Consider the following 14,041-nt stretch of genomic DNA (forward strand, 5'->3'; position numbering starts at 1 on the left):
AAGTTGATGAGTAATTGGGTTAAATAATCAATATTTATCAAACATTTATTGTAATTTATTGTATACTGGATAGGGCTGAAGACGATTGAATAAAAAGAAAAATGCATATAAAATAGTTTTATGAAGGCGGCTACGTGGCGCAGTGGGCAAGGCGCTCGCAACGAATGCTGGAGACTAGGCTCGAACAGGATGCCTCCTGTTCGAGCCCCGCTCTCCACATTGCTTTCAGTTTAGCTGGTCGTCCACAGTAATACACATTGGCCGTATTACGGAGAGGGAAACTGAAGGGTGGGGATCGGGCGTTGTGGACAGCGTCTCCTACAGGTCGGTTGGTGCGCCTGCGCAGTAGAATCAAGAAGCGACGGGGGCGGGGCCCCTCCAAAGTCCAGACCCCCGACGCTGAAAGATCGAGCCGCGCAGGTGAAAAGATGCGACGGCTGTTACCTCGAGTATCGGAGGGGACTCGTGCTATGTATGACTTAGTCCACATTGCAGCCGGCTTGTGGGAGGCAAGAAACAACGTTCGAAGACAGGGGAGGGTTGAATTGGACGATATGAAAATTGGGATGGGAGAAAAATAGAAAATGGGAGAAAAAGTGGATCAAAACAAAAACAAAATTGTTTTATGAAAAGATTCTTCATCTTAGATTAGTAATTTTAATCAATTATCTTTTGTAATCAGTTTATTTGATTCAGCCGATTAATCGTGACACGCCCTGATTCAGCCATAGTCCCAGTGCAAAGTGTCGGGTCAACACAAGCCATAATCTAACTAGCAGACAGAGCTGTTGGCCAGAACGTTACAGCTAACATGATCAGACTGCAGCGTTGCTGTGTTACGGCTGACTTCAGGCTTCAAAGGAAAAACTGATAACATATCGGAGCCCCACCTCTAGCAGAGACACATCCACAAACATTATGCACCTCCACACACACACACACACGCACACACACACACACACACGCGCGCGCGCGCGCACACACACACACATATTGAATTTAGAGCTCAGCTGAGGATGACAGGAGACCGATGAGCTGAATAAGCAGAGCCAGCATAGAGCTGCTGTAATCAAATAGCCATGCCACCGCAATAACAGGCCCGGCAAGGTGGGAACAGGTCTATAGACCTCTCAGCCTGGGAGCCTGACTCAGCGGGTCTATAGACTCAGCACTTTCACATCGCCGAGGCTTCATTCTTCTCTCACGATGCATTTCAACTGTAGTGTTTTTGGAAGAAGCCGGTGTGTTACCTTCCATTTAGCTGGTTTTAAATATCTGAGGAGAGTCTGTGAGAAGAATCAAGGACGGGACCTACACGGTGACTGTTCTATTCTGTATGTGGTCTGAAGCGGCACGGCTTTGCTAGAAACACAGGCTGTGCATAAATCACACCACTGGCAAGTATTCTAAGTATATTAACCACTTTACGGCAAAAAGAAGCGGTTAATGAGGGTCGGAAGCCGCTCCCTGCCGTCCGCGCTGCAGTGGTGATGATGAACCGTGCCGGTGTGGTTCTTATTGCTGAGTGATTGAACCACTAATTAGAAAGCTAATCATAACACCTGCCTTGGAGGAGAGAGGGCATGAACACAGAGTGAGTGAGTGAGTGAGTGAGTGATCCTGAGTGTGTGTTTGTATATGTGTGAGTGAGAGAGAGAAGTGAAATGAGGGAAGGAAAATTAAAGTGATGTAGTATTTATGAGTATCATAGTCAGCATTACAGCCTTTTTAGCTAATGAGGTGACTTCAGTTACTCATAACTCAGATTGGAGAACAATCTCTCTCTCTCTCTCTCTCTCTCTCTCTCTCTCTCTGAGCTTTCTGAGGAAGGGCTCTTAAGAACCATGCTCAGAGGTTTCCATGCTACACTGGAATGAAGACGTTGGGGTTTCAAACGGGGCGTTACATCATCAGGGCTTTTAGCAACACTAGTATCAGCAGCGGTTCAGGTTCAGGCGAGGATCCGTCAGAGCCTTAACAGACTTAACCCTTGCAACGACGTTGACGTTTTTTTAACCTGAATCCTATCGTTCTGTTGTGAGACGACATGTGACGATCGGAGAAAAAGCGTGTTTCCGCCTCGCGCAAGGACGAATCTCCTCCCCAGAGAGCAGCCCTCTAGTGAGCTGCAGACACTATTTCCTCAACTTCCGACTTTCCTCGACTTGGGCCTAAAACGGTTGAAAATAGTTGAGGACGTAGGGTCTGCAGATCACTAGACGTCTGCTCTCCTCCAGGCGACGTCATCTCCTTCCGATGCAGCCACGTTTTATGTCTGATTATCGCATGTCTTCCTCACAACGGAACAATAGGATTCAGTTTTAAACTTTTTTTCTTTCTTTTTTAAGAAATCTGCAAAATGCCTCTTAAGTTTTTAGATGAACAATGATTTCAATCTGAATTATCTACTGTAACATTTGTATTTTAGAAAGTTGCTTACATTCATATTGAAAGACAGCATAGAGTCCTTTCCGGTGACATTATTACCTACACATTCCCATGTAATTATATGGTCAATTATATGGTTACTGGTAGCAAGGGTTCAAATGTTAGAATTATCTTGTGTAGTGAAGAGGACATGTGATAATGGGACTTGTGATAATGAGACATGTGATAATGGGACATCATGTGATAATGGGACATCTTGTGATAATGAGACATGTGATAATGGGACATCATGTGATAATGGGACATCTTGTGATAATGGACTTGTGATAATGGGACTTGTGATAATGAGACATGTGATAATGGGACATCATGTGATAATGGGACATGTGATAATGGGACTTGTGATAATGAGACATGTGATAATGAGACATGTGATAATGGGACATCATGTGATAATGGGACATGTGATAATGGGACTTGTGATAATGAGACATGTGATAATGGGACATCATGTGATAACGTTTACATTCATGATGCACATACACATTCTATTTCACATAAAGACACGACACATAGATTTGAGTACTGATATCATATCCATTCTTTATTAACTGACTTACATGGTTTAAGTACATGCATCTCGTTAATTTGTTTGTTTCTTCAACTCTGCAGCCAGCCGTCCTCGCTCTGGGCAAACAGAGCAGCTGCGACTGGTCCACCCTAAATAGCCGGATGGGGGTGGTGGACCAAACCATGTCGCGGGAGATGTGGGGGGTTCATTGTATTGTAATTTAGTTATATGTATTTCCTTATTAATTAAGATTATTGGTTGTTCAGTTTGGTAGATATGTTGTGTGTTTATTGTTTATTAGATTAGTCTGAATTGTAAGATGTTGTTTAGTAGAATATTAGTTATATCAATTAACCTGCCTAGGTTAATGTGTCTGGCCAGGACCTATATATAGTTTTGAGTTCTCATTTGTCTTCGTCTTCCGTTCAGGTCTGTTTTTACTCCTACCTTTTATTATTTGGACCACTTATCTTACGTTTGTAAATTATGTATTCTGTATGGGTAAATAAGACCCTTAATATTGTTTTGGCTGTATTTTCATGGGTAAATAAAACCCTTATTTTTGCCTACACCACTGTGTCCTCCTCGTCTGGCTGCTTGGTCCCTCACACTGTGTTTATACCTGTACCACTGTACATATTAATATTACAACTCTGTACATACACATGATTAGCACTACACCCAGTAGTAGTACTAATTTATCTATTCTATACCCAGTTTAATCACCTGTACATTGTATATTACTATTACACTTTACTGTTACATTTGCACTCTGGTTGGATGCCAAACCTCTTTTTGTTGTATTGTACTTGTGATGTATAATGACAATACATTCAAATCTAATCTAATCATTAGATCTACTGTATGTGTAAGTGGTGTGAATGTGTGCAAGTATGCGTGTGCACACTTTGTGCACACAAGTATGCACACATTGGCCTGTCAGTGCGTCAGTGTAACTATGTGTGTGTGTGTGTGGACTTCCACCCACAGTGCATAATAATCCTCAATTGCCTGTGTGTGTGTGTGTGTGTGTGTGTGTGTGTGTGTGTACTTCCACCCACAGTGCATAATAATCCTCAATTACCTGTGTGTGTGTGTGTGTGTGTGTGTGTGTGTGGACTTCCACCCACAGTGCATAATAATCCTCAGTTACCTGTGTGTGTGTGTGTGTGTGCGTGTGTGTGTGTGTGTGTGTTACCTGTGTGTGCGTTGCCTCTGGTTGACCGAGGCGGTGCGTCCAGGGCTGTGCTGGCCTTGCTGGCTGCCTATCCGCGCAGGGCTGGTCATGTAGTCGTTGGGCACCGTGGGTGGTTTGACCGGCTCCAGGGTCTTATACGGGGTGCTGCGTCTGCCACGGACGGAGAGATATTGGATATTCAACAGTTAACACATTGGTCGCCAAAAACGGCGTAAGTCGTTATTGCCCGCCATGCGTTGAACGCCAACAGCGGCGTGAATCGTTTTTTGGGATCAATATTTCATTTTTTTTTTCGTCCATTGGCATTCATAATTCATCCAGCCTCCCTCCGGACTGCAGCGGCACCCTGTCTGAGATTGCAACGCCTCAATACCGCCGCCTGGTGGATGGTCGGGGCGAGTTACACTCACGGCAAACCGGAAGTGGCGGTCGGTGCGTCGAGGAAATCCCTCCGGCAGTCATATCTTGTTACGTGGGTCCAGACAAACACTCGAGTGCATTTGGATCGCTTTCGAAACGCAATAATCAATATGATTTCGGCGTTTATTGCGCCATACAAACCGGAAATGGATCTAGGAGATCGGCGTCAAATAATTGGGATCTTTTTCCTCCAGTCTCATCGGCGAACGGTAAGAGGACACCAACGTAATTTTCAGCTTGATTGTTTATTAATTTCACTGCAAAGCATCTGATCAATATATCAACCCATACTAAATAAAGCCGTTACTGACGATCAAGGAATTATAAACGACCCCCCCCCCCCATTTCCTTCACGCATGATGAAGCATAATGTATACCGATCATATACATTTGAATTTTTTAATATAGCGTGTATAGGAAAGAAACGCCAATCGATAATCTATCATATGCGTCAGGGCCTATAACTAGTGTTTTTGGAATTACAGCAGAAAAGCTTAAAAACATACTTATATTCTCGAAGGTATTAACACAACAATGTATGAATGAAAAAATATAACGTTCCCACATCCGGAACGATAGATAATTGTCAGTAATGTCAATATAGCAATACAATTAAAAAAGTTATAGCCCTGCAAAGAAGGTAAACATCTCCATAGGCTTTCAACGGTGGCAGACTGGCTACAATGATGGGCACAACCGCCGGCGCCCAATGTGTTAATGATTAATCAAAACAATGAGAGTACATCCGATTGCGATATGGCTGTCATAGACTAAAGAAATTTGTAAGATTTTGTCGACTAGTCGATTAATTCGATTTCCTCGTAAACGTCTGTGAAACTTTTTCACACATGAGATCATGCAGAAGGACCTTTTTTTTTTTACCTATAATTTACCAGGAAATAACTAAAACAACTTCTTGGTCGACTGAAGCAGAACAAACTCACTGACTAATCAACTAACCGGGAGGGGGGAGGGGGGAATCGTCTGAGGGAAGCAACCGTTGTGACTGGAGGATCAAGACAAGTGGGCGGGGCTTGAGCTAGCACCGGTGTGAGTGACGGATGCAGTGGAGTGTCTCACATCCCATCCATCTACCCAGGGGGATGTTCAGCAGCGGTGGTGTTATGTTCCCATCGCTGTATTACAATCTGATTACCGTCACCGACCACCACTCGGCCACCCGACCGTGACAGACGACACCCTTCACACACCAACACACGTGAAAAGAGCGGAACATTGTCGACCCTTTTGTTTCCGGGGGTCACAGATTAAAAATAGACACATTTCTGAGCTCGAGATCATGATGATCAGCAAATCCCTTGTGGCGAATAAACACGTAGTTGGAGCTAAAGAAGAAAGAAGGCTAAAAAAAGGAATGTGAATGACTGTCGTATCATCTCTCATTAGTCCCCCTGAGAACAGCCCAGAGGTCACAGCGTGTGGTAATTAGACAGTTGGTTCTAGAACAGAGATCTTACCCCAGGGTGCCACGCCCGGACATAGGAGGGCTCGGTGGCTTCTGTGTTGGCGGATTGGTCCTCGATAGCGTTCCTCCCCCTCTCACCGATTGGTTGTTGCCATGCTGCTGTGGTCGGAGGAGAAATAAATACATATACCGACTTTAGGATGAAACGTAAGGGTGAACAGAGTTAACTCTTTCGGGTGTATGATCTCAATGAGGCGAGCGTTTTAGGCACGGAACATTCTGACGATGACATCACAGAGTGACAGAGAAAAGGCTCTAAAAAGACGTACACCTCTAAGGGTTCATTCGGGACTATGACAACAATTAAGGAACATTTTACAGGCTTCCCAGATGTCCGTGCTTTAATGCAGTTGTCCACATTACACTACGTAATGTTTGGTGAGGATATCTGATTGGTCATATTGAAAGGAAGCCAAGCCAGAGTCTGTTGAAACTGCTGCAAATAGTAGCCGACTAGTCATTCCATGATAGCAGGTCTTTGGTTAGAAACCTCAAGACCTCATGTGTTCCATGTGTTCCACTCCTACAGAGTACAGGAACCGTGACTCCAGATGTGACACGACACGGCATTTGCATTTTTCATAGCATTTGAGTTGCTGTATTAACTCGAGTCATTAATATAATATATAGGGAATGTCCTAGGCTACGTATACCTCTAGGTCTAGGTCTGGGAAACCTATAAAATAACTACAGCACATACATGGACAGCTAGCCGACATGTATTATAAACGACAACACACTTGGGACGGGGGAGGGGAGGAGGGTAAATGTTAAGAGGTTCATATTATGGAGAGGACAGCGGCTTCACTGGCTACAGCAAGTTGATTATGGGATGGTTAATGGGGATTTTATTTTATATAAACGACTACAAACTGCCACACGTAGGAGGGTTTCTGTACACAGGGGCTTGAAGCGGTCTATCAATAATAGACAGTGAGATGAGTCATGTGACGAATAAAATACTTACCTTTGCTTTTAGCCACTTAGCGTGGGCGAAGAATAGAGACGGGAGAAAGAGAGAGAGAGAGAGAGAGAGACAGAAAGAGGGCATGTCAACAACACGGGCCGTGTGTGTGAATGGATAAGACGAGACCAGAGTACAAAAAGAGGGGAGGGAAAAGATTGTTCCCCCGCTCTATTTATTCCGAGTAAACATTTAGCAAGACCTGACAAGGTCGGTGGTTACATGTGCGTCTACAATAAGGACAGTGCTTTCAAATCCAGACCGGGCCACACCCGCTGCCGGGGCGAGCTCTGGGACTGGGAGGAATTCTGCCCGGATCTGTTGGCTCAGCCGGCGCGGTGCAGGTCAAACACGTTTTTTTCAATATCTCAACCGGGGCTGACATGGTTTTCTGAAACTGGATTGCTCGCCTGTTCTTGCATAAGAAGAATTGGCATCGTCTCACTGATTACACGCTTGAAGTGCAGTGGGCTGCGTGCGCCGGAGAAAACGGTTGTATTCGTTTGTAAAAAAAGAGATGTTCTGCTTTGATCTCCAAAATGCTTTACGTTTCACTAGTGTGCTGATTTTACACTCCGGGTTTTGGAAAACACACACACAACAACCCAACCTCTTGTATATGAGAGAGCTGGAGCTGCAATCTAAACCATTTACATTTTACATTCAGTCGTTTAGCAGACCATGAGAGGGAGAGCAGTGAGAGTCAACACCGTGGGACCTCTGCAGTTTGACACGTATAGTCAAGAGGCTCGTTAATAATGCAGATTCCCTGGTGGTCCTCACAGAAGGCAGCGTAGCACGATGAGACCGCCAGGGAGAGCAGCTACTACTTCTGGAGTTTCCTGAGTGGGTCAGCTCGAGGGTGCCCCTGTGCCGTTTGATCCAGGGAATAGAAAACACTCTGGGTGTAGCTATGAACGGCAGTGTGTTCCATGTTCAAAGGTCATTATGCCCCGAGTACCAGATCTAGACAGACAATGGAGTTTACTACGTGTATCTAGGTCAGGCTAGCACGTCGTAGGTTTACCGCCAACCGCATGTCATCGCCAAAAACCACGTAAATGTTTTCGCAACTTAAGAGTTCTTTATCTGGAGTGAGCAAAAAACATTTAATAAACAGCGGAGCCGAATTAAGGACAGACAGGTTTCAGATTAAGGCCATTATAAAGTTCAAAAGGCTTATAGCATGTCATAATTTAAGCATTTGCTTCTGCCAATGCAGGGAGCATCTTTTGCAGGCGTTCTCAAAGTGGGGCTTGTGTGCCGATGGCGGCCCTCGGGCATGTTTCTGTCGCCCCGCAATGAGTTCTTAAGGTGTAAATGCGTGCATTGGATTTGGTCCGGTTCCAGTACAGTTTTAACCTACAACATTATACAGTGCTTTTAAGAAGGTAAAAAATGTGGCCTCTGGGCTAAGCTGTGACGTTAGGAATGACTTGTTGAAAGCTCGCTAGGCAACTACAGCCGTGGCAACTACACACGAGACCTTTTCTTCTTGGACGGCCCTCAATCAAATGTCAGGTCCCTAACCCCTCTCTTGGGTCAATACACAGCATAGAACAGACAACTCAAACACTAAGGACCATACCATGTGCTTTACTAAAAACCTGTGCTGCTCCACAGCCTGTAATCAGAATATTCTCATGGGAACCTATTTGTTACATTTGCGTAAAAGTACAACTGTATACAGTCGGTGTGTGTTCTCATCAGTTCTGGTAGGAATGGGATAATGAAATTAAAGGGGCACTTCACCAAAAAAACAATGCAGTTTTATTTTGCACTATAATCCCACATACATCCAACAACTCTTCAACGGTTTTTCACACATTCATTTAGTTGCAGTTGTTGAAATATGCATTTCAATAAAGCCACCAGGGAGGTCATCGGGGACACTGAATCATTGTGTTAATTACAGCTCAATGAAATGATAAGGTATTGATATTCTTTCCATCTACATCATTCCATGGTGCTGTAATTAACACAAAACAAGAATTCAATGTCTGATCACTCGTGGCCATATTCAAACTCAATAACGGTCAAAACTAAATTAATTTGTGCAAAATGGTTTAGAGATTTTGGACGTGTGTGAGATTATAAATAAATCAGCATGTGGCGGCTAAGTGGCGCAGTGGGCAAGGTGCTCGCCACTAACGCAGGAGATGCTAGGTTCGAGCCCAGCTCTCTGCGTTGCTTCCGGCTTGGCTGGTCGTTCATACTAATACAATTGGCAGTATTAGGGGGTGGGAAAGCTGGTGGGTGGGGATCGGACGTTGTGGACAGCGACTCCTACAGGTCGGTTGGTGCGTCTCTACAGCAGAATCAGGAAGCAACGGGGGCAGCGTGAGCCTCCCACGCGTTACTCCTCGCCGCTGAGAGATCGTGCTGTACAGGTGAAAAGATGCGACAGCTGCCTCCTCGTGTACCGGAGGGGACACGTGATGCAAGGCTTCGTCCACATTGCAGCCGACCAGTGGGAGGCATGGTCTAACAACGTTCGAGACAGGGGAGGGGAGAATTGGATAATACAAAATTGGGATGGGAGAAAAATAGAAAATGGGGAGAAAAAGTAGATAAAAAAAATAAAAGATCAGCATTGTTTTGGGTGAAGTGCCCCTCTAAAAGCAGGCATAATACACGTAGATATTACATCAGATACTACCATGTCACTCACCTTCATCTATGGCTAAAGGAAGCCAGGACCAGCAGATTAGACATCCACTGAGGGCTTGTACATTTTTACAGCCATAATTGGATGTTAATGAATGTCTTAATCCACTAGCCCCTTACATCATTGTCTCAACATGTTAATGAGGAAAGAAACACCATGTCACTCTGGCGCAGGTGGGGCTTTGATGTACCCGTCAGAGGATTGTGTTTACACGGTAGCTTACGCGACGAGCGTGATGTCGCTGTGCTCAGGGGAAACGTCACAACCACCCGACTTCAAAAAGAAGACAGAAAATGGCAAATAGGATTATAAGATGGATGAGTCAGTGTCATCGGCGTAAAAACACTTTTGAAGGTGGCTTGGATCCTTTACTACCGGGATTGCGCTTTTAACCATTTCACTACCACACTACAGAAGGAAGACGGTCTGTAGTGTGGTAGTGAACGGGTTAACCTTCTGTAGTGTGGTAGTGAAAGGGTCAACCCTTTGCAGCGTGGCAGTGAAAGGGTTAACCTTCTGTATTGTCGCAGTGAAATGGTTAACCCTTTGGTAGTGTGGTAGTGAAAGGGTTAAAAAAAAACACTCGAAATCAAAAGGGATCGTTTACGACGGTGTGGTTTGTGGCGTTTTCCATATTGTCCGTGTGTTGTTTTCACAAAAGGATGCTACAACGATATGAAAACAACGATATGAAAACATCTTCCCCGTCAATGATGCGTGTATAGTAGGGATGCTCGATATTGGCTTTTTTACCGATACACCGATATTGTCCAACTCTTAATTTCCGATATCAACCGATACCGATATATGCAGGGTTTCCCCCGCCAAAAAACGGAATAATGTCTTGTTGTGGAATAAACATAACATTATGCATACTTTTGACAATAAATAAAATCTTAATTTGTTCTTACTTGCCTGGGTAAATAAAGGTTATAGAAATGTATAATAAAAAAAAAAAAAAAAAAAAGAGATTTAGATTTATTTTTTTGAAAACCGATAACCGATATTTTCCCGATAATATCGGACATCCCTAGTGTATAGTGCACTGCGTTTATGGTTCTCTGTATTCACACACACACACGGTTATTACACAGAGACACAAGAAAGAAAGCAACACAAAAACACTGATGTCTTTAACATTCAACTCACGCTGCGAGTTCCACAGTTAACCAGGGGGGCCGCGACGGACCAGGACCTGAGAGCTGTTGTAGCATTGATTCTGGTCAGTAAGTAAACCGGTGGTTATAGATGTTCTACGACGGCCCTGGCAGCTGTGTCAACACCCATCGCAAGCGCTGTAGGAATTAATGTGGCGTATATTGATGTTGAATATCGATTACCTCTTTGGGTTGTGACACACACAGATGAGTGGATAAGAGAGATGGATGACCAGTGTACTAGTGACTACTGTGTGTGTGCGTCTGTGTGTGTGTATATATATATATATGTGTGTGTGTGTGCGTTCTGTTTTTACTACCTTTTACTGCAGCCATGTTTTCAACATTGTAAGGGCCCGCGTCCATTTACCGCATTTTTATGGGCGCAAGGTTCTTTTTTCAATTGTTCCCAATGAGGAGGGAGCGTATGCGGCCGCATGCTGCCGCCTATAGGAAAGGCTATTTTTTCAGCGCCTTTCAGTTTTTTTGTGCGGCCGCACCCAGCGTTTAAAGTTGGAAACTTCTGAACTTTTCAGAGTGATGAGCCTTTTCAGACAACCAATCACAGCCAATCATATTTACCGTGGCGCTCGTGACACATTGTAACCTGACACCGGAGTTGCCTGTCTGCCTACCCACAAGAGACGGGCCAGGAGAAGTATGAGGGCAAGCGTCTGCTGGTTGGTGGTCATTGCGATTCGCGACAAAGCACAAATACACTAATAACTACACGAATACACTAATAAAAAGCTAATAAAAAGCAAAGGGCGAACTGTGGTGTCAGGCAATAACTATATAATTAATATACAATAAAGTGTATTAAAATATGCTATATGTGCAAAACCGCGGCAGTAAAATACGATAAAAGGTTTTTAACAGTGATACAAGATGGCTGTCGCTAGATTTCTTTCTCTCTGTCATCAGGTAGGTTGGTGAGTGACAGCTCGTTGCCATAGCTACAAAAGGCACGCGCTGCGTTTTTTCTCTCTCGCCGCAAGCGCTTCATCCCAGCACTACCAGCGCGCCGCCAGCGTTTCAGCTGGAAATGTGCTGTAGGTGGACGCATGCCCCTAATGTCGCATTTCCTAAAGATTTATTTTTAAGTAACAAATATGTGGGGACAAAGAAACACGCATGGGTTGTGATTTTTTTTTTTTAAATCCGACGGATCAAAACGGCCATTACGAATGCATGAAACCCGACGGCTTGAATAATTAACACACCACTGTGTGCGTATAGACAGTTTCAACTTGACAACGTTCTAAATGGACCACGTTTGACTTCCAGCTAGCTGTTGATATCAGTGGACACTGCAACAGGAAATACACTGCGGCTGTTGCCTAGCAACGCAACCCCAATGACACAGCCTGTGTAGAATAGTCATGTCCTTCTGACCTTCGTTTAGAATCTAGTAGCAACACTGTTGCGGATGTATTTCACGTGTGCTTTTTGAAATAATGAGTATTGATTATCAGCTAAACACAACACTTTTTTTGGACAAACAGCGTTTTTGGAATCTAGAGAGGGGAAACATGTGGCTGCACTTAGTGTATTCATCACGAGGTCTTCGAGGGGAACGCCAACAAAATTAAGAATTAAAATAACATTTCCACAGTCTAGGAAAGCTCCATTTATCTTTCTGAACACAAGCATCTCTCTGTTTGGAGCTGCTCCATAGACAATGGTGACAATATAGTGTCTGGAGTATGTCATCAGTTATATCATGTGTGGAGTATGTCATCAGTTATATCATGTGTGGAGTATGTCATCAGTTATGTGTGGAGTATGTCATCAGTTATGTGTGGAGTATGTCATCAGTTATATCATGTGTGGAGTATGTCATCAGTTATATCATGTGTGGAGTATGTCATCAGTTATATCATGTGTGGAGTATGTCATCAGTTATATAGTGTGTGGAGTATGTCATCAGTTATATAGTGTGTGGAGTATGTCATCAGTTATATCATGTGTGGAGTATGTCATCAGTTATATCATGTGTGGAGTATGTCATCAGTTATATAGTGTGTGGAGTATGTCATCAGTTATATCATGTGTGGAGTATGTCATCAGTTATATAGTGTGTGGAGTATGTCATCAGTTATATCATGTGTGGAGTATGTCATCAGTTATAGAGTGTGTGGAGTATGTCATCAGTTATATCATGTGTGGAGTATGTCATCAGTTATAGAGTGTGTGGAGTATGTCATCAGTTATAGAGTGTCATCAGTATGTCATCAGTTATATAGTGTGTGGAGTATGTCATCAGTTATAGAGTGTCATCAGTTATAGAGTGTGTGGAGTATGTCATCAGTTATAGAGGGTCTGGAGTATGTCATCAGTTATAGAGTGTGTGGAGTATGTCATCAGTTATAGAGGGTCTGGAGTATGTCATCAGTTATAGAGTGTGTGGAGTATGTCATCAGTTATAGAGTGTGTGGAGTATGTCATCAGTTATAGAGTGTCATCAGTATGTCATCAGTTATAGAGTGTCATCAGTATGTCATCAGTTATAGAGTGTCATCAGTATGTCATCAGTTATAGAGTGTCATCAGTATGTCATCAGTTATAGAGTGTGTGAAGTATGTCATCAGTTATAGAGTGTGTGGAGTATGTCATCAGTTATAGAGTGTCATCAGTATGTCATCAGTTATAGAGTGTCATCAGTATGTCATCAGTTATAGAGTGTCATCAGTATGTCATCAGTTATAGAGTGTCTGGAGCTGCTCCATCCAATTCAGAGAACGAATGGACAGAAGTTTTTTTTGAGCGTTTACACCCAAATTAGTTTGATTCTTTTGTAGTATTTGCAAATAGTTCTGCAAAGGAAAATGTACCCCTGCATACTCAGAACATCCCCCTCTGTGTTCTGTTCTCAAGTGTCATCTATACCATCTTTCCCAATTCATCGTCTATGGAGCAGCTTCAGACATAATACCTGATGACATCACACACACATTAAGAGATTTCTAGAGCTCCAGTGTCTGGGTTTGGGAGAGATTTCTTCACGTTCACTAACATGTATGTACATAGGAATTACATGTGATGAATTCTTCAAATTTGGCGTAGTTCACCTTTGATAAAAAAAATGCATGATCATAATGTGTCACCTCTGTGGGGGCATAATTAATAACATAACCTGACTGAATATGTTTTCACCTTGTGTTCACCAAGGCGCCTCCTCCACCCTGA

At 43.5% G+C, this 14,041-nt stretch overlaps 1 protein-coding gene across 11 annotated transcripts in view; it reads right to left on the bottom strand.

Annotated features, from left to right (window-relative positions):
* Positions 1 to 14,041, bottom strand: part of abi1a (abl-interactor 1a) — a 99,393-nt gene that overhangs the window by 17,533 nt on the left and 67,819 nt on the right. For 6 of the 11 annotated variants that reach the window (XM_084326432.1, XM_084326438.1, XM_084326441.1 and 3 more), the window contains exons 4-6: positions 7,031 to 7,045; positions 6,056 to 6,162; positions 4,158 to 4,307 (exon numbers count right to left, since the gene is read on the bottom strand). In XM_084326432.1, coding sequence (XP_084182558.1) covers positions 4,158 to 4,307; positions 6,056 to 6,162; positions 7,031 to 7,045 — 272 coding nt within the window. The remainder of the gene's footprint in view (positions 1 to 4,157; positions 4,308 to 6,055; positions 6,163 to 7,030; positions 7,046 to 14,041) is intronic. The other 5 variants (XM_084326440.1, XM_084326436.1, XM_084326434.1 and 2 more) reach the window with 2 other exon arrangements.

This window comes from Notolepis coatsorum (genome assembly GCF_963971535.1).
Source record: "Notolepis coatsorum genome assembly, chromosome: 12".
Taxonomy (NCBI): domain Eukaryota; kingdom Metazoa; phylum Chordata; class Actinopteri; order Aulopiformes; family Paralepididae; genus Notolepis; species Notolepis coatsorum.